The sequence below is a fragment of the Sceloporus occidentalis genome, unplaced genomic scaffold, assembly GCF_023333645.1.
Source record: "Sceloporus occidentalis isolate IW3139 unplaced genomic scaffold, rSceOcc1.0.p SCAF_3, whole genome shotgun sequence".
In the NCBI taxonomy this organism is placed as follows: domain Eukaryota; kingdom Metazoa; phylum Chordata; class Lepidosauria; order Squamata; family Phrynosomatidae; genus Sceloporus; species Sceloporus occidentalis.
The window spans coordinates 144,022,989-144,044,523 of record NW_028316983.1 but is presented as its reverse complement, the minus strand read 5'-3'; the positions used below and the strand labels follow the sequence as shown (position 1 = coordinate 144,044,523).

At 38.1% G+C, this 21,535-nt stretch overlaps 1 protein-coding gene across 1 annotated transcript in view; it reads left to right on the top strand.

Moving 5' to 3' along the window:
• LOC149316914 (kinesin-like protein KIF14) overlaps positions 1-20,152 on the top strand; it is a 45,801-nt gene extending 25,649 nt beyond the window's left edge. Inside the window, exons 17-29 of the mRNA XM_089518779.1 lie at positions 542-694; positions 2,098-2,215; positions 4,156-4,246; positions 4,604-4,736; positions 7,317-7,420; positions 7,951-8,036; positions 9,357-9,578; positions 9,706-9,890; positions 10,088-10,246; positions 11,444-11,566; positions 13,503-13,577; positions 15,249-15,387; positions 18,783-20,152. Coding sequence (XP_089374905.1) covers positions 542-694; positions 2,098-2,215; positions 4,156-4,246; positions 4,604-4,736; positions 7,317-7,420; positions 7,951-8,036; positions 9,357-9,578; positions 9,706-9,890; positions 10,088-10,246; positions 11,444-11,566; positions 13,503-13,577; positions 15,249-15,387; positions 18,783-19,168 — 1,974 coding nt within the window. The 3' untranslated portion in view covers positions 19,169-20,152. The remainder of the gene's footprint in view (positions 1-541; positions 695-2,097; positions 2,216-4,155; positions 4,247-4,603; positions 4,737-7,316; positions 7,421-7,950; positions 8,037-9,356; positions 9,579-9,705; positions 9,891-10,087; positions 10,247-11,443; positions 11,567-13,502; positions 13,578-15,248; positions 15,388-18,782) is intronic.
• Positions 20,153-21,535: the final 1,383 nt, after the last annotated feature.

The window sequence follows — 21,535 nt, the reverse complement described above, 5'->3', positions numbered from 1 at the left end:
TAGTATCCTGAACAGGCCAATTCATCTCCCTATATATATATCCTTCTTTCTTCCCTTTCAACCAGTTCTCTAGTGCTCTCAATCTTCCATGGCTTTTGTAGAGCAATGTGAGTCTTTGGTCCTCATTCAGGAATTTTAAACATCTTTCATTGTAACAACAGGTTCTCTCCCACGCTGCCTTCCATTGGTGTTGATGGGAATCAGATCACAACACATTCAGAGACCAGAAAGTTGGGAAGGCCACTTAGAATATACAAATAAATATATTTCTTTATAATTGAAGAGGTCTGCAAGTTTGCATAAATCACTGTTTGTGGAAGGCACATTTTTCTGACAGGCAGATAAGCAAAGCATTTTCATAAAGTGTTAGAAAGAATCATATGGGGAAAATGTTTTTTAAAAGAGATCTAATTTTTGTGTGTATATTACGCGCGCGCACACACACACACACACACACTGCTTGTTTTGTGGCAGTGGCTTTGCTGGAATATAGACTGTTTTTATTGGTACATATTATTTACTCTCCCTTGTGTTTTCTTAGCAAGAAGAATCCCGTAGGAAACAACTGCAGGAAATGAATAATCAAATGGCTGCAAACAAAATTCAAGAGTTGGAGAAAGCAAAGCGAGACCTTGAGCTAGAGGTACATTTCAACAAGAGGCGCTTGGAAATGGAGACATTGGCTGCCAGAGAGGTAAATTTAAAAATAAAACCGCAGAACCCAGCATCTTGTCCCATCAATTGGACAATGTACCTTGATACAGTATAGTTTCACTAAATTCTGTGCAGCATGACTTCAAGTGTCCTCTGGCTTTCCCCTTTCATGAAATTGGCTGATATTTGGCAAATGAGTGTTTACATAACTTGCATGCAGTGCTGATGTGCCAGTCAGAACTAGGCCACTAAAAGTCTTATCCTGAGGCTGTCCTGGGTAAGCATTCTGTGGAAGGTCAGATATTTGGGATCTTATTGAAAAAAACAGAGCCAGCTTTAAAAATTATTCTTGGCAAGAATGAAAGAAAATGCTTTACGTCTCTTCCTGTGAATTTATCTTAGGAATTTAACTTAGTAGTAATCATTTTAGGTATGCAGTAAGATCAGAACTGGGGGCTTAAAGACTTGGACCTGCTGCCCTCCTGCTACTTCCCAACATTTCTCTCTTGCTACTCAAAGCTACTTTTGGAGGAAAGATGTGAGGGCAAGTGTAAGTCATTTAATTAGAAGCCCTTTCACACTGCACAGTTATAGCAGTGTCTTTGTTACCACCTTTAAAGTTATGTAAAGAGTTTGCGGCTATTTTTTGTCTTCTTAATATTCTGTATTAATCCAGCAAAACTAGAACTAGCATTAATGGTTAGCCATCAACATCACCTACTTCTTCTCTTCTTTTTTCTTCTTCTTTTCCTTCTCCCTCTCAGATTGTTGATTCTGGTTTTGTCCTGTACTTGTTACAGATATTTTCCCCTGTGTTTAGTGAATTGATGTTATTTTATTTGAATTGATATGTTTGGTAAAATGCTGATAAAAAAGCCAGTGTTAGTTGTGAAGTGCATTGGGTACAGTCCACTGTGAAACTGCACATCTAAATTAAATTTAATTAGGACCACATTACTATAACCCTAAAATGAAAAACTTTAAAATTTACATGGCTGAAGCAGATCAACAACTGTCTAATCCTGATGTCAGTCAGATACCTCTGGACAGTTTATAAAAGGAAGGCTGTTTTCATATTTTCTTTCCATCATTGGTGTTGAGACGTGGAGGCAAAGTCCTTTAGGTCAGATCATTATTGTTTTAATTAGTTATTTGTTCTTGAAATTAAATTAATGATTCTGTGCCTAACCACCACCACCTCATTTCTGAAGTGTGAATAATTGATGGATCATTTCATTATTATTGTTGTGTCCATTGATATGCAGACGTTTTCAATGTATACGTTTCATACATTTTAAGGTATGTAATAGATCTGATTTAATTTAGGGTAGAGTAGAAGTCTGGTATAGAAATCTAAAAACTATGTTATTGAAATAGCACATCTATTTTTTAAATGTTGTTTTGCTTTCACAGAAAAAGCTCATAATTCTTCTTTTGTGTTAGGTTTTAGAAGATCATGCAATTCGGCATGCCAAGATTCTTGAAGCGTTGGAAGCTGAGAAGCAGAAAATTGCTCAGGAAGTACAAACTTTCCAACAAAACCGAGGAAACAGAAAAAAGGGTACTATGTTATTTTATAATGCATCTACTTAAATTGTGATTGCTGCAAAATAAATATTAATGTATTTATAAAAATAACTTTATCTTTTGCCTGAAACAGGCATTGGGAAGAATCTCTGTACTGAAAATATGTAGTTTTCTTGCAATAATTAGAAAAAGTGTACAGTTGGCCCTTCTTATCCATGGATTTCTTTAATCCATGGATTTAAGCATTCACGGCTTAAAATAATTTTTTAAAAGTATACATTCCAAATAGCAAACCTTGATTTTCTATTTTATATAAGGAGCATCATTTTGCAATGCCATTATATTTAATGGGGTTTGAGCTTCCGCTGATTTTGTTATCCATGGGAGATCCTGGAACCAAACCTTGGATAACAAGGACGCACTGTATATTGAATTTACAGAGATTAATATTTTTTGCTCAAAGGGCAGCCCTTCTTTGCATCTCTTCTCCATTTGTGATACTCCATTCACTGTTGCATGATCTGCCTTTCATAATGCTTTGTTCTACATGTATTCTCAGAAGAAAGCCCCAAAGAAGTCAATGGGGCTTACTCTTCTGTAAGTGTGTATAGGGTTACAGCTCTTTTCCATCCCTGTTCTAAGAAATTTAACTAGATGTTGTGCTTGCATAAAATAGTGAGTGTTGCTTAGTGGGCAAACACACCACTATTTTGAAGATTCAGATGCACTTAAATCCATGTATAGGTAGGGGTTCTCTCCATACAAGACTTATTTATGTTAGTTCTACACATAGAAGCAATTGCAAGATCTATGTGGGCAACAGAGTATGTATGGCAGGCATTGCACACTGCATTTGTGAAGAAGTATCTCTTTTGTTAACCTGCAGAATGGCTGATCTCTGGTGAAGGTCAGGGCTTGTCTGCACTGACCATATATCTGGGGCCAGTCCAGAGCATTATATTCTGGAACTGGCCCCGAATGGCCATAATGGCAGCTGAATGCAATGAGATGAACCTGGTGTGGCGGCACAGCATTGTATGCACAGACCATCCAGGCTGTCCCCAGGGGTGCTTCTACTGCTTCTATACCTGCAGAGCTCTGTGGACAGGCCTCCTGGCGCACCATTGCTTCTCCTGAGGATGAACCTGCCCATATGATCAACAAGGAGGATAGAGGGACCCCCCCCCCCATCACATGGTTGGGCAGACTGGCATATGAACAGCTGGCTCAGCCCAAATAGAGCCCGATCCATCTGTTTGTCTGCTACAAAACCTTGGGGGTTTACCCAACTTTGCCAACTCTGGGGCAAAGTCACGTTAATGGGGAAAAGCTGCCGTATTTGCCAGAGGTTGTTGTATGTTGTGTGAACATGCAGCACTGGCTTCAGGGGTGTGTTTTTTTGCCAGTGCATGACATGACATGACATGACATGAGAACGCCCTTGTGTCATGTTAGGTTCAATAAAGAATCCAGAAGTGGTTGGAAAGTAAAACTATCTTTGCTGGTGTAATGGAACTGGAATCATCTCCGAAAAGTGAAAAAAACATACATAAGTATAAGACTTGGATCCAAATATTGGATACTCCATGCAACCAGGGAAGTGGCTTGTTGTACATGAAAGCTCATGCTGTAATAAATCTTCATCTTAAATTAATCTTAAAGATGCCATGCAGCTAGTGTTTTGGACTTCTCATTTTCTCAGTGATCCCAGAAGAATGGCAGTTTTTGTGTTCATGCTGGGTCTCCCTGCTCCCATGCTGAAAACCATTAAAGCTTTGAGAGTAGCCACTGAACCAGCAGGAAGAGATGGATAATAAGAAGTGTATAGAAGTACGAGTGACCAAGAATTAGAGCCATTTTCTCAGTGAGGGATATGTTACACTGGGAGCTGAACTTAGGTTTTTTTTACTTACCAAGTCTTTCTGTCTGTCTGTCTATTAATATTTTCTTTCTTCATTAAAAAATATTTAGCAGAGCCAAACTGGAATTCTTTGAAACTATCCATGATGATAAAAGAGGCCAATACTATTAGCAGTAAACTGGAGAAGCACAGTGTGTTTTGTAGGTACGTACTTGAACTGAAATATTAGAAACTGCTGTTTGTTTAATGATTAAATTACGACAGTGTTTGTCATTTAAAAAAAATGAAACCAACTAATTTTGTCCTTGAGGACAAAATTTTAAATGAAAATCAGCAACATCTTAATATTTCTGAAAACACTGCTGTAATGCTCTTGCTAGGTTTTGTTTCAATTTCAGCACCTATTTGTTAGATATAGTATTTGTTCTCTCTTTGAGTAAAATAAAATCTCTCTTCTTTGCCCAAATTTACAGTAATTAGGGGATCACATTTTTTTGTTTGTTGATACTTGCTGTTTTGGCAGTGAATTTATGGGTTGTGTTTTGTTTTTGTTTTAATCAGGCATGATGCAATGGATAAAGAAAATGGCATTGGCCCTTGTGTTCAGGTCCGTAATATCAGGTTGGGTATTACAACTTTCTGGAGCATGGAAAAGTTTGAAGACAAGCTGGCTGCCATGAAAGAAGTCTATGAGGTCTGTTTAAGACTTACATTTAAAACGTCCTATTACCTACATATTTCCAAAAACACTTCCTAATATTCTAGAAAAGCACTTCCAGAATTCTCCTATGTGTATCTGGATTTAGAGCTGCCACCACCACAGAAGTGCCTGTCCAGCTTGCTAACATGATATTTGGAGATTCGTCACCAGTGGACCTGGAAGTGAGCAATTGGCATTGCCACCTACAAAATAAGAATTCTGCCCCCAGTTATTTTCCCCCTTCAATCCCTAAATTTCTAGCATTGAAATAACTTAAAACTTCAGTTGAGCATTTAGAAATACAGTTTAGGCAACTAAAGGAAAGGAGCAAGAAAAATTACAAAAAGAGCAAGAAAACAGCAAATATAAGAGTTCTAGGAGTAAACAATTTTCAATGTTTCACTCTTAGTAATGCTAGAAATTGGGGGACTGAAGGAAAATTTCATTTGGAGATTGTTACCTGCTGGAGGCTGGTAGTGCTCTCATTTTGCCTCCCTTCCAGAGTTACACCTCTGTGGCCAGCTTACAGAGTAACACAGGGATGTTTGGGAGAAAGCCAGCCATAAAGCCAAAACCAGAATAAAAAAAATGTAGAGAAAAGGGTAATGGATGCACGGAAATGAAGCACACAAGCAAGAAAGAGGACTGGGGGAACAGAAGAGGATTAAGTAGTACAAGAACAGGAAAGGAAGGGTGTGGACATATGTGAAGTCAAAGGCTTTCATGGCTGGCATCCATAGCTTTTTGTGGGTTTTTTGGGCTATGAGGCCATGTTCTAGAAGAGTTTCTACTAGAAAGGTTTGAAAAGTGTGGAGATAAACCATCAGAGGTTAGAAAAGAAGGTCCTGGCAGGCAAGTTTGTGTTCTGAATACCCAGCTGAAGGACTTTGGCTCAGGGAGAGGCAAAGCTGAACTACCCTTTTAGGAACTTCAGTCTCTATCCTGAAGTTAGTGCCTGAGCAATGCCTATTTTTCTCCTGTTGTCTGAAGCTGTATACTGTACTTAGGAGGGTTCTGTCCTGTTCACATAAAGACCCCCTTAATAGCCATGTACATTGATTTGTGACTTGCCCCATGGAGGGAGCAAGCCTTAGAACCAGTGATATCCAACAAAATCTTTTTTTTTTTTACTATTACAAGAAGTCTGAAGACTTATCTTAAAGACTCTCGCTCTTGTAGTCCATATTACTTCGGTATTGTTCCATGCCATGAAGTCACATATACTTCCTCATCTTGTCTTCAGTTGAATGCCAGTCCCAGATTTGTTGTGTTCCTCGAACCCAGCAAAAGCTAACTTGAAACCATTTTATGCATGACATACAGACAGAAATGAAAGATTCACTAAGGGCTGAAACAGAAGGGCAGGAAAAAGTGGCCTGAAGCTGACTTTTCTGAAGCTGCATTGAAGCCCCATCAACCACACTGCCTGCTCCCAAGCGGCTAGGGTGCACATGTCATGACTGCATGGCCCGGCTTGAAGCTGTGCCGCTGAGTACTATTTTTTACTGTTCGCCCCCACCATCCCTGCGCACCTTCACAGGAACGACCTATCAGCAACTTCCATCCTATTGCATGGCAGTCCCTGTGAACCTGCACACATTTGCATGTGCAGCACTTCACCAGGATAGAGCATTGGAGCAGAGGTGTGCCCATGCAGATGCTGGCAAGCTACAGTCATGCCCCCTCTTCATTCCCCCTTCACCCCATGCCCTCTCTGTTATGTGTATGTTGTGCTCATCTCCATGAGAGGTGTCACAATTTCTCTTTTGGGCATTACCACACTCACCACTTGGGTATGGTGCCTCTGTCCCTTCTAAATGCGCTCCTGCAATGGGGCGTTTACATGGACAATTAGGTTTAGGGTTTGGAAAGAGCTCCCCTTTAGAGCTGCCCTGGCACTGGTACACTTTCTGGGAAGAAGCAGGAAAATCTACTTCCTTTTTAGTCCAGCTTTTCCCTTGGGTGCTTGGGTGCACTTTCTGACCGGCTTCAAGTGGTGCATTGTGACCATCTGTTTCGTCCCTGATTCAATTGCTTGTATAAGGAACACACTGTTGTGTCTATTTCATGAGGGCATAGGATGCTCTCTTGCAATACATGCAGTTTTTCCTTCCTGTGAAACTTTGTAGGAAAGTGTATTGCTTACTTGCACACCTGCATATCTAGGCTTCAAAAGTGAAATGATAAATTACTGATACAACAAATAGCCTGTTTTGTTTTTGTGAGCACCAGCCTGTTTTGTGTGTGTGTGTGTGTTTTAGCAAATGTATTGACAGATGTGTTTATCTTTAATTAGAAGTGCTGACAACTTAAAGATAAGCTGTTTCTTCATTGCCATTATATATTGTAGAGGTTTGGATTTAATTTAGTCTCAAGATATGAAAGAAAAGTTTTAGGTGACATTTTAACCTGGCTAGAGGCAGGGGTAGAACCCTTTGGAATGGGGGATATTCAGCATGATTATGAAAAGAGCAGTCTTATTAACAATTTGCTGAGTGCTTTCTTTTATTTGAACTATGGAAACTGCTCACTAAATCTGAGCCCAGTGTTTGTTTGTTTTTCGTTTTTTTCCAGACAAACAACAATACCAGCAAATTTGATGACATTTTTAATGATCCTACTGATGAATGGGAACCTGATTTTTTAAATACATCTATTTCTTCATTTTCTACAAAAAGGTAAAATGTTTTCTTTAAAACTCTTTCTTTCTATGAAAATAGAGAAAGATTTCTCAGTAAATATATACTAATAGTGAATAGAAAGTAACCACATGGATAGTTACAGGTATCTGCACTTGCAAGGAAGAAAAAGAAGGCAAAGTGTTATATGTGTAATGATGAAAAGAAGATTAGCTATAACTTTCCTAACCCAGACAGGAACAAGGAGGATGTACACATGTGGAGTGTCTTCCTTAAGCCATTTTTTCTTCATCTTCATTATGGGGCAGCTAAGGTTGTTACTGGGTTGCTGTACAAGCACAAATATATTTACAAAGTGATGGTTTCCAGTGTCTTACAATTGTTGCTGTATACATCTTGCATAGTAAATGTAAGTAAATAACACATAGCTTTTTAAAAACAGACAAACAAACATAGCTTTAAAAACGTTTAAGCATGAGTTCCAGAAACGTAATGAAAGTCCTGTGCAATGAGAGAAAGGTGGGATATAAATAAAATAATAAATAAATAATGACTCAATTCTTCCTCAGGAGAAGCAGAAGTCTGAGAAAGAGCAAGCGGATTTCTGGGTGTTTGTCTGAGGTAAAGATGAGAATCCACAGCTCTTACTTACCAGGTATGTTTGTGCATGTATTTATACACCTCTACTCTTCACATGGCCATCATGGTGTAGTGGTTTGAATGTTGGACTAAAACCAGGGTTCAAATTTCCGCTTAGGCATGGTAATGCTTTGGATGACCCTGAACAGGTCATACTCTCTCAGACTTAGAAAAGAAGGCAGTGGTAAAGCTCCTCTGGATAAATCTTGCCAAGAAAACCCTATAATAGGGTCTCCATAAGTCAAAGTTAACTTGAAGGCAAATAGCAAGAAACTTCTCACTAAGGCCCGTTATACACGGGTAGCTAGTACGTCCTGGGGACGTACTAGCTTTAGGGTAAGTGCGTGGCTTACTGTAACGGGCCTAACTTTTCCAAAACGGTGAAGGGTCTGGAAACCATGCTGTATGAGGAATGACTTCGGGAGCTGGGGATGTTTAGCCTGGAGAAGAGAAGGTTAAGAGGTGATATGATAGTCCTGTTTAAATACTTGAAGGGATATCATATTGCGGAGGGAGCAAGCTTGTTTTCTGCTGCTCCAGAGATTAGAAAACGGAACAATGGATTCAAGTTTCAGGAAAAGAGATTCCAGCTCAACATTAGGAGGAACTTCCTGACAATAAAGGCTGTTTGACAGTGGAACACACTTCTTCCTTGGAGTGTAGTGGAGTCTCCTTCTTTGGAGGTCTTTAAGCAGAGGCTGGATGGTCATCTATCGAAGATGCTTTGATTGTGAGTTCCTGCATGGCAGGGGGTTGTACTGGATGGCCCTTGTGGTCTCTTCCAACTCTATGATTCTAAATGTTGCATTCATTTTTAGTATTGTGATTTTCCTTCCAAAAATACATGAAGAACAAATTATTTGTATTTATATGTAGAGCAGGGGCAGTATGACTGTAGACCCCCAGATCCTACAGGAACTGCCAGTCACCCCAGTCTACCCTCTGGATTTGAAAAATGAGTATTTTTTTTTTTAAAAAAAAAGGTTAAATAAATAATTTAAAAGTTAATTGCTGCTCCTTAGTTTTTCAGGTGTAGCAGTTCACTGTTTTTGGTAGCCATTAAAAGGACCTCTCAGAAAGCTTGAGGAATACAACAAGTCTTGGGAGCCATATTCAGTTTTAGGGCCACATTTTGCCTACCTTTGGCAGAGATGATGACATTCTTTCATATATCCTTCTTTCTTTCTTTCTTTCTTTCTTTCTTTCTTTCTTTCTTTCAACAGCTAACAAATCTGATATAGGTTTATGTTATTTATAATGACGGTTAGGTCTTTAACAAGATCATGTATTTGTCTAGTTTTATTGGTTTTATTCCTGAAACTGTTCTGTACCTCAGGGTCAACAAATAGTCTAGCCAGCCTGGACTCAGATCCACCTGAATCATTCCTGCCCAGCATTTGTAAGGAATTTATTAATTCAGCTTTGGATGTGTTCGAACGTACCCATGAAGAAGAGGAAAACATGGCCCAAAGCCTTTTGGAGAGACTCTTCACAATTCATACTGGAGTCATTGCTCTGACGAAGGCTTATGAGCAAGCTGAAGAAAATCAAGAAAACTGTAAGCTCTACTTTGTTCCCAAATCCATGCACTGATTCTCATACAGTTTATTTGTAACTAACTGGAGACATATACTCCTTTGCCAAACTAATTTGTCCTCTAACTAATTTTTTCCTCTGTGGTTTAGTTTTTGTGACTGATCAAGTTGCACAGTCCTGCACCATCAGGATTACCTCAACGTTTGAACAGATTATACTTCTAACCAAGCACTGGGCAAGCTGTTTCCGAAAAAATGAGGAATTTGTAAAAATTTATGATGAAATAAGGGAAGGTGTGAAATGTTTGGGAGGATATCTGCAACTGCTCTTGCAGGTAAGGGACCTAAATGTAAACATCCTTTTAAAAAACCTTCATTATCTGTATGTGTATCATAAATATTGTGATTGTAATGGTACAGATGCTGAATTAGTAACCCAGTTCATACTGTTTTGACAAGATGAACTAGAATGAATGATAAAGGACACTAAAAAAAAATCCCCTAATACTTTATTTATTTATTTTTGCCTCAGGCTGGTGGTTCAGATTTGTCATTAGTGGTAGCAGAGGCAGAGAAGAAAATAAAAGAGACGTTGAAAGACGTTGTGAAATATATAGGACACTTGGCAGCACTTTCTGGCTCTGACTTGCATTTTGAGGTGGAAAACAATGGAGATACAAGTGCTACAAAGGTATAATGATTTTCTGTGTATGCAAAATTTATTAGGTTGAGTAATTAGCAGGAGCCTAATCAGTCAGTGGAATTGCAACTTAAGGGTACTCTTTGTGAAGCTATTTTGGTTCTGGTTGCTGTTATCGAAGGAAATGGAAAGGGAAATATTAAGGAATTACTTTCCTGTCAGCAGTTTCTTACAATAACAGACCTCCAACAAAATAAGAAAAAAAAACCGTCTTACACTTCCTTCGCTATCTCAGAAAAGCACTTATGTGATATGGTTTAATGATCAAATTTATTTAAATTTAAACCAATAAATGATAGCAGTGATACCAATGTTATCATGTAACTGTTGTAAACAGATTAGGATATAATTCATTAGTTAATTTTATACATTTTATACATTTATACATAGTTAATTTAAAAATACTTTTCTGCATCAACAACCTTTGTATACATTGAACCATCAGAGAGCAAAGATGTCACTATCTCAGTCACCCATGAAAAATGTTTTGGATTTTGGAGCCTTTCAGAATTTGGATTTTTGTATAAGGGATTCTCAACATGTACAATAAAAATTGAAAGAACAGTTAAAACAATATGGAGCACAAAATTTAAATATCATTAAAGCATATATAACAATTAAAACACTACTTTTAAGACTTTTAACTGTTTTAAAACAGTTAAAACATTTGAAATACACATTTCATACTTAAAACACAGCACATCTAATAGCATATTCCTCTACCCTGGTCAGATAAGGCTGAAGGCCTGTTTAAACAGAAAGATCTTTGCCTGCTGGTGAAAAGACAACAGAGAAGAGGCAAACTGAACCTAATCGTTTGTATTAATGATAGCAATTTTGTGTATCATATGCTGATATCCAAATAGGATGAAAGATAGTATGTAAATAATAATAATAATATTTATTTGTATACCACCCTCTGGCAAACCAATCCGGGCGGTTAACAACAGTAAAATAGAAAATATGACAATTAAAAACCCTTTATCCCTCCCCCCCTTAAGACAGTATTAAATAGTATAACATATTAAAAACACAATATCAAGCATAAAAACAGCAATTAAAACTAAAAACCCTGATATTTTTATTAAACAAATCTTCTATTTAAAAGTGTCATTAAACTGGGACTTTAATTCAGTTTTGGTCAAGGTGTCAGTCACTTGTGCATTTAAAAAAATCTTCTCTTTTCAGAAGCTTTTCATGTCAGACATCTATGATGGAATGGATGCAGGATTATCACACCTTTTAGACTGTATACAGAAGACATCCAGAATAATGCAGAATGAACTCTTAAAATGGTACCCACAAAATGAGGTGATGTGTAGATCTTTACAAACTCTTTTAAGCATGAAAAGGGAAACACATTTTAAACTGTAAATCTCACTAATAGTGTTAAGACAAGCTTTGTGATCATGTTTTCTGTAAAATCATGGAACATGTTGGTTATTCTTATATACCGTATATACTTAACTATAAGTCGACCTCATGTGTAAGTCGAGAGCAAGTTTTGGGGCCAAAATTATGGATTTTGATATAGCATGTAGGAAAGGATGAAGCAAAGGAAAATGATGCCAAAGAACTTACAAAATTCTAGCAGACATAAAGCTTTGTGCTCGCTCTTAAGGCTGGATAGATGAGAGAGTAGAGGGGGTTGGTGCTTCCAGGACAGATTATACTCTTGCCTTTCATCAGGGGACAGTTCCTTCTTTTAAATAGGAGTTAAGATACAGCATTTACATTGACCTATGGATAAGTCGACTCAGGTTTGTTGGGTCAATTTTTAACCTAAATTTCTAGACTTATACATGAGTATATACAGTACATAATTGTGTGCATAATTTGCTACCATTTGTGATTCCCCACCTTATTGTGACATGTCCTTACACCATGCAAAAACATATACCATTTGTGCACATGAGGGTGAAACTACCAATTACTCGAACTGCTCACTTAGTAACACCAGAAAAAAAGTTTGTTAAACCATAGCCGTTAAAATAGCAGCAGATATAAAAGAATCATTGGAATGCTTTCCATAATATTTCAGTGTTTTGTGTTTTAGTTTGCTTTCACTGACTTAAAAATCCCAGTTTTACAAACTGTACTTTTTTTAGCTGATTGATTAATCTATGCATTATTGCTTCCTAGAAATGCTTTAACACAAAAAAGGGGTAGGACTACCTTTTTGCAGTCTGGACCACATTCCTTCGAGGGGAAGTATTTAGGAGCAGTGTATAGGGTTGAAGCCAAACATGTCCCTTTCCTTCTTTTTGCCCTTCATAATCTATTCTCTTTCTAAGATACACAAACCCTCACCTCATCCATCCATCCTTATACTCTTAATCATACATGCAGCACATATTTGAGTAATATTTGATTTCTCTCTTCGCTTATTCATTAATTCTCACTGTCTTTCACGGATGAACACTCTCGCTTTTACTCTCATATACAGTTACACATACCATTCACCAATCCCTTCTCAATCATCCTGCTGTTTCTTGCCATCTATTCATTTACTTGTTTGTTTTCATCACTCTCTCTCCACATTCATATCTTCTTGTTGTTGTGTGCCTTCAAGTTGTTTCTGACTTGTGGCAACCCTAAGGCGAACCTATCATAGGGTTTTCTTGGCAAGATTCTTCAGAGGGAGGTTGCCATTGTCACCTTCTGAAGGTGAGAGAGTGTGACTTGCCCAAGGTCACCTCACTGGTTTACACGGCCAAATCAGGAATTGAGACCTGATCTGCATAGTCCAGTGCTCAAGCCACTACACTATGTTGGCTCCCACACATGTTCATATCTATCTCTTTTTCTGTCATTCTCTCAGAACAGAGTAAAAGCAGAAAGCAGGTAGGAGAAAGAATAAAAGCAGAAAGCAACGAAATCTCAAATCACAGCACTCCATAAAATGAGCTACAATCCATGGGAACATATACAAAATAAAACATGTTATTTTCAAGGTGTCAAAGGACATCCTTTGTTGGTTTTGTGGCAAGAGACTAACACCTTTACTGTGCTGGAGGTTTTTACAACTAATGTAATGCTTCTTGTAGCTTTACCATGGGTGTACACTATCTTTCCCCAATGATAAATTGCAGTATTATATATGTTTGTAAAACAGAACAACACCACTATATTTCAAGTTGAATACTGTGATGTCTGGTTTTTATGGATCAACCCAAATATTTGCTTATCTAACCAAGTGTTGGGACAAATCTGACATAATATTCAATGCCTAACATTTCCTTTTCAGGTTCAGAATCAAATAAAGGATAAAGCTATGGCATTGGCAAAGTTCCTTGAGAATATTGTATCAGATTGCAAAAAGGTAAATATAAATACTTGTTTAGTTAAAATTTTCACTCAGTAGAGTAAGTTACTTAATCTCATAGCAATGCTAGTATCTTAGTTACTAATCTATGCTGTCTTCATAAAAAGGAGAAAGGAAGATGGAGGGGAAAAAAAGAAATGTGATGGTACCTCTAAGATTAACAGGTTTTAATTTTTGCATGAGCTTTTGGGATATAAACCTATTTGTTCAGATGTAGAACAGAGTGATAATAAATGCTCAGGTATAAAGCATTACATTACACTGCATTACATATATTTATTTCAGTCAACGACTAGTAAAATATTTAATAGAATCATAGAATTGGAAGAGACCATAAGGGTCATGTGATCCAACCCCCTGCCATTCAGGAACTCACAATCAAAGCACACCCGACAGATCCAGCCTCTGATTAAAAAACATCCAAAGAAGGAGACTCTACCACACTTCAAAAGAGCGTGTTTCACTGTTAAACAGCTCTTACTGTCAAGAAGTTCTTCCTGATGTTTAGGTGGTAGTTTGAATCCATTGCTCCGAGTCCTATTCTTTGGAGCTGCAGAAAACAAACTTTTTTGTTGTTCATCCTCAACATGACATCCCTTCATATATTTAAACAGGGCTATTTACAGAGTTGTGGGAGTGGAATGGAATGTAAGGATCAAGAAAGTTGCATCTAAATTTTCAAAAGACTGAACAATATGATGCAGGTCTTTCAGATCTTTGCAGTGGTCAGTTGATGTTGATGTGTGAAAGCAATAAATCTTCTTACAAAAAGTCAGTTTCCCAGGGTTCAAGACTCTCTCTGAGAAGATTCCTTTTGTTATAGGTGCAGTAGCCAAGAATCTTTTATTAATATTTGTAGTGTGCCATGAAACCATTGTCCTTGTTCATTCGTTTGCTATTGGAATTTGTAATTTAATTCAGCTGTTTCACTTTCTAGTCTTCCTTTATAATTTCCTTGTTCAAGGACTGCAACCTATAAATCACTTACTGTATGTCTAGGAAGGTTGAAATGTTCAGCAACTGGTATTGCCATTTCTAATGACAGATTTGTGTCCATTAATCCTCTTGTGTAGAGACTGTCTAGTGTACAGTGCTGGGGGCCACTGCTGGCATAGGATGGCATCACATTGGAGGAAGAGCAAGTAAATGTACCTCTGATGCTGTGGGTGATGCTATTGGCCCTGTAATATTGCTTCCAGAGTAGATGTGTGAACAGAGTTGGCATCTGGGTTAATGGCAGGGTCTTGTCCCTGTATTACCATTCATGTTATGTATCCTGTTGTAAGTAAATAGTAGTTTAAGATTTGGAGGCTGTCTGTAGGCCAAAAAAGGGCTGCCTCCCTGAGCTTGTGAGGGCTGTGTTATTCTTTAGAACTGGTTGCAACTAATTGTTGATGTGAAATCGAAGGCTTTCATGACCGGCATCCATAGTTTTTGTGGGTTTTCTGGGCTATGTGGCCATATTCTAGAAGAGTTAATTCCTGACGTTTCACCAGCATCTGTGGCTGGCATCTTCAGAGAACATGGCCACATAGCCCAGAAAACCCACAAAAAACTATAGTTGTTGATATGTTTGAGTGGTCTCACTGGGACTGTAAGTGATCACTAGGTATGCTGTCTTCAGGATTTGTGCTATTTACTGGTTCTGAAAAAATGTTATCAATACAGAGAGGCATAACAAATCTATTAAGGAGGGAAGAATCCATTGACCAGGAGTTAAAGAAAGCTGCAAGAAGAGCTGTTGAACTGTTGGAATTACATCATTGTCTAGATCAAGTCTTCCAGATGGTTACTTCTTCATTACAAGGTATGTTGTTCATATATTCTGTCATCCTTCAAAATCACTTTTAAGAGTGTGATTAAAAATATCTAAATCTCAGTGCAGGAGTTTTATACTTTGTTATGCTGGAATTTTGCCAGTATGATCTTTTAAAAAACAACATGTTTCTTCTCTTCCTGAGCAATGGTTGAGGACAAAATCATGCATTATCTCTGTGGCAAAGTTGAAGAACATTTGCATTGCAGTGCATGAATTTCTTTGCCATAAAGATTCATTCCATCTTATGCCATAGAGCAGTGATTCTCAAAATTTGGTCCTCCAGGTGTTTTGAACTTCAATTCCCAGAAGCCCTAGCCAGCTTGGTTAACGATCAGGGAATCTGGGAGCTGAAGTCCAAAAACATCTAGAGAATCAAAATTTGGAAACCACTGCCATAGAGGCTGTGGTGTCTCTTAAACCTTTGGTGGTATTCCAAATTCTGACCAGGTTGGGTGAGCACTGCTCTGCTTCTATATAAATCACTTCAAGAACTAGAAAAAAAAAGTCTTGGTTTCCATGGTATTTATTTATATAAAATCTTTAGAAGAATGTTACATCCCCCTTTTAGAATTTTGCACTTTTCAGTATTTGCTGATTATTTTTAGCACACAGCCATAGGTGGCCATCCTCTGCGCACAGCTTTTACATTCATGCATTATATAAATGGTTTGACGTGCTCAAAAGATCACAGAATGAAAACCACCCTCCTTTGACTGCAGTGGGAAAGCTCTGTTTCAGATGAGTGCCATGCTATAAAATGAGAGGGGAAAGTGTAGCCCTAACCTCTTCTTCGGCCATATGAGCGCATCTATATCTCCTAGACTCTTCCTCAAGTTATAGGTGGTCTTCATAGCAACACTAGTCCACCAGCACTCAGAACTCTAATAAAAGAAGGAACCAGATAATGTTTGAAATATTTTTAGTGATTTAAACTTTTTGCTGTGAGAAAAAAGAAAACTCTGGCATGCCACAATCCAATGAAATGGATTCTGTGTGAATTCTTTCCTGTGCCTATAAATATGTGTGGACATCCAGCATTTACTACTTTTTTTCTATTGGAGTTAAACATTACCTTTCCTTTCTCCTTTATATTGTCTCATGTTGTTTTCTCAGTCAATCTTTCTCTATGCTTTTTCCTTCCCCAAAACACTTTCCTAAGTTTTTAGAGATGGATTAGATGTCTCATTGCTATCTATGATTCAGTGTAGATTTACCAAACAATTTTAGAAGCCTTCGATTTGTTCCTTCTGAGTCATAACTAATTAACAGGTTTGCAAATCATTAAGAGGTTGTATTAGGCTGATTTGCCAAGTAATCCATTTTCTTGGTTATTAACCAAGTAACCATGGAGATGGATTACTTGGTATTTCTACTTGGTTAATATCTTTGTACTTGTGTTTTAAGAGATTTTCTCTGTTGTTGTTGCGTGCCTTCAAATAGTTTTCAACTTATGACGACTCTAAGTTGAACCTTTCATGGGATTTTTTGGGGCTAAGAGAGTGTGATTAATCCAAAACCACCTAGTTGGATTCCATGGCAGAGCAGGGAATTGAACCCCATTCTCCAGAGACCTAATCCTATGCTCAAACCACTGTGCTATGCTGTCTGATATAGTTAAATCAGCTCATGTATGTTTTCCATTCTATGATCCTAGTGTCCATGAAGTGTACACAGAAGGAGCGAGGATGGGTTCCACAAAGTGCTAACCCAGCCAGCATGACTCTCCCAACTCTGCCCCTGCGAGGTAGCAATGTCACTACCCCCAAATCCACTTAAAATCAGAAAAAACCCAGACTTCTCTCCACCCAGTTCATAGGAGCCAAGGGACGAAGCCAAGATCGTATGTGTTTGAGAAATACTTTATTCAGGAGTATGTGAATGGCCAGCATTGGACACTGGCTACACCCAGAAAAACGCACACTCATAGCCAGATTTAAGGAGATATATTTTTCTTCTTTGTGGTTTCTGGTTCGCACAGTGCATTATTTCGAAACTTCTAGAGCCATTGCATAGGATTTTTGGTGGTAACCTCTCCCACCTTGAAGCGACATACAGTGGTACCTCGGGATACGAATTACCCAGGTTACGAAATTTTCAGGATACGAAAAAAATTAATTTAAAAAAACTGTTTCGGGTTAAGAAAGTTTTTTCGGGTTACGAAAAAACTTTTGGTGCTTTTCGGCACGATTTCGCACCAAAAAGCGGCTTTTCCCCATTAGCGCCTATGGGGATTCGGCTTGCGAAAGCCTTTCGGGTTACGAAATTGACAGCGGAACGAATTAATTTCGTAACCCGAGGCACCACTGTATATTGCTTCCCACCATTTTGCTGCAGATGTATTGATAGGAACGTAGCTAGTTTAAGTTAAGACTATGTGCCAAGTTGACATCACTAATTGAGGTCCAGGACCACGGTATAAGAGCATACACAGTGCAATACTCCATGTATCAAACCAAGGTACACAGCAAAGCATGCAAAGTAGGGCAATAAGCAAGGGGCAAGAACTACATCTATACGGTTAGCAACCACAGCGGTTCTGAGTTAACCAGTCAGAGGGCCTGCACCTCAGAGTCTTTGATCTTTGTAGCCTTCGTGATAATTTTTATAGGTTTCTGTTTTAGAACAGACGTTGCTAGTTGATGACTCTGATTGTCGCCTTGAAAAATCCACATTAAGACCAAGCAAGTGCAATAGATATGTGGGTCTGAATCCTTAGGTGTCTGCCAGGAATGCAGAGAAACCAGTGTTTTTATGACAGCTTAAAAGCCTGTGTTTTGAAAAGTGTATAAAAATGATTTCAGCATGAACAGCTAGATTTTCTGAATGACTCAACACTTCCCTCCCCAACAGTTGATTTTAATGTAATGCCAGTGGTTGTGCAGAGGAAACCAGGAGTAGGTCTCCACCTTGTGGTACATATTATACCAGCATCTTGCTATATGCCTTCAAATTGTTTGCAACTTATGGTGACCCTAAAGAGAATCTGTCATGGGTTTTTCTTGGCATGTTTCTTCAGAGGGGTTTTGCCATTGCCATCCACTGAGGATGAGAGAATGTGATTATTCCAAGGCCATCTAGTGGGTTTACATACATGAGCTGGGATTTGAACCCTGGTCTGCAGAGTCATAGTCCAGTGCTCAAACCACTACACCATGCTGGCTCTTATATACCACGCTAGCTCTTATACCAACATAAACAATCAGATTTTATAAACTAAGCCTTTTAAACATTTTCCAATGAGAAAGGGGCTTTGAAAAATCCTTAAAATGTAAGTCAGAAGTATGTAATCTACTTTTTTCAAATAACCCTCAAATAATGTGTAAATTATTTAACTGCTTTAAAACTACAATTATTAAATTAAAAAAATAATTTTGTTTCCACAGCTTCATGCAGAAATACAAGTCCACTCAGGTATTTTGTAGAGAAGATTTGCATCTTAGCTGGAAATTTTAATACTTTCTGCATTCCATCCCCTTCGTCTATTGGTTCAGCAGACAATTCTGTCCAACGAATCTCAGAGCTTCTTGTGAACCAAAATGAATTGGATTCTGTAGCAAAGTCTCTTATTATAAGTTTTGAACTTGAACATGGACAGAATGCATTGAAACTTCAGGATGGTGGCATGCTGCATATTCAGTCTGATGGCAAACAACTTGAAAGAGGTGATGCTACAAACTTTTGGGAACAGAAGGAAATTCCAAAATGTAAACTTTGGTCTGTGCCTGAAAGCTTAGGACCATCTTCACCCAATGGAATACAATGGGTATAAAATATTGTTAATTTGTGTAATGCAGGGAATAAGACACAATATGATGGTCGTGTTAGCCATTCTGTTACCATCATGAAAGCAAATACCTTTAGAGGCTTGAAATGAAGAACGCATATGGCCAGTTCACATACTTTGCTAGTAGGTTTACCAGAGTGAAAGCGGGAAAGGGCTCATGTGCCTTTAATGGTTATATGGAAGAGGGAATTCCTGCTACAAGATGTTACTTGTCATTCAACCAGCTAGCAAGCAATATATGTTGAGAATCCCTCTTCTACGCAATCATTAAAGATACGGGAGCCCTCACTAGTTTTTGATCTAGTAATGCTATTCCCAGCTACAATTCTTCAGGTTGTATGGATTGAGTGCATGTGATTCTTCTATCCTTTGCATATAAAGACATAGTGTGAATCAAGTGCTCTCTTCTTACTCTGGGTAGTTTAAGTTGGGGTCTAGTTCACTTAATTCTTCACTTGAATGTGATAAAGGGAAAGACTGTAAATGATCTTCTGGCGAGGATATGTGCTAGGAAGGGTGGGTAGGTAGATAGGAAATGCCTCTACCTGGTCCTTGTCCCATGGAACGAGGACTTTAATTTTGGTAGAACAATAAATTTCCACAGGAATGAAAGTAGTCTAAGGGCCGGTACATACGGGCCGCAAAACACCGTCCTCTTTGCTGCGCAGCGTTGCCGCAGCAACCAAAAAGACGGCAAAAAAGTTTGAAAAGTTGCTTTTTTGGGCTACATCTTGCAGAATCTCTGAAAAAGTATAACCGTTTCATACTGGCTGTGGGATTCTGGGAGCCATAGTCATACCAACTCCCTCTTCTTAAGCTCTGTATATATAGTCCAACAGAAACTGTTTATCATTCATTTGGGAGGCTTGATATGATCCTTGGCTTTACAGAATTGTTGATATTTTTTTAAAAAAAGTAGTATTAGTTTTCATATTTCTCTAATAACATCAGATTTGATAGAAGCCTGAAAATGTAATTGTGCTTGTAATCATGTCTGTGCATATTTATCTACCTTCACATATGTGTATATATAATGCTTATGAAAATTTATACAAACTGGACGGTTTGTACAAATAGCTTAAGGAAAATGCAATATAATTGTTTTCATTTTAAATTATAATCCCTGAGCCCTGTATATTGAGCAATCCTTCTAAAAAGCTTATGTAAAAAGTATTCTGAATCTGCACAAAGGTTCATTAGAGCATTAAGTGATCTTTATTAATTTATATTTTGGTGCTGCTTTTGTATTGATTTGTTATTTTCAATAATAAACTTTTGTAGTTCATTCCTGTACTGTCAGGCATCAGGATTTTGCTACCGGCTGGGATATATATTGCTGCTCTCTACAGGGACTGACAGGATGGGAACCAAACATGGTTCATAGTTTGGTTTTTCAGCAATGCTACCAGAAGATGGAGCCTACAAAACCCTTGCACTATGCTGCATGTGACCTTTGGATCCCGATAAATGACTGAAAATGTAGGAAGGAGTGTGTATGTATTTGTGTATGTGAGAGAAAGCAAGCATATGGACACCAAACAAAGTTGAATGAAATGATGGTACTTCAGCTTTGAAAAGGCCTTCCTATCTTCTTGGGCTTTCTTGGTGGTAACACCCCACTTTTTAAGCCATTAAATGAGATTTCATTGGCAGAAAGATAGGTAAATTTTCCAGCCAGGACTGAAAAAGACAGAAACGACTACCGGTAATATGAAGCTACTTTCCACTAGTTTTTCTTTCCCACTTCTGTTGTCCCTGGCATCATGTTTCCAGAGATCTGAACAGAGATTTTTCTAGTTCTGCTGCTTGTTACATCCTTTCTAAATAAAGGATCATTTTCTAAGGCAGAACTATGGTTCCTCTCTATGAACATCTCTATGTTGTTATTGTACAACCATTTAAAGCATCAAAATCCCAGCCTTTTCCCTTTCCAGGCTCATGCCTAAAATAACCACTCTTGGCTGTTCTCTTCTTTCCTCCTGAATAAATGCTGACCTTTCTTGCCAGTGTATTGGAGCCAATTTCCCTGCCAACACTGGCTTCTTTTGCTAAAAGTGTGTTAAAGCTATCCCTCTTGTTCTTTTCCCTACAATGAGTAAGCAAACTATATTATTGTTATAGCCTAAGAAGCTTCTAAAGATAGAGCTTAAAAAACAGTATGTATTTTACTCCAGATTTCACAGGCATAATCTCTTGAACATTGGTCCTTGCTTAGACACAGATTAGAAGTGGCTCTGTGGGCAATTGTAATGGTACTATTTTGGATCTCATTCATTTTATATTAGCCTTCCCTCTTCCCATGCACTCACTCATCCCAATCTGACAACAAAGTTTAGCTGGCCTAATGTCAAC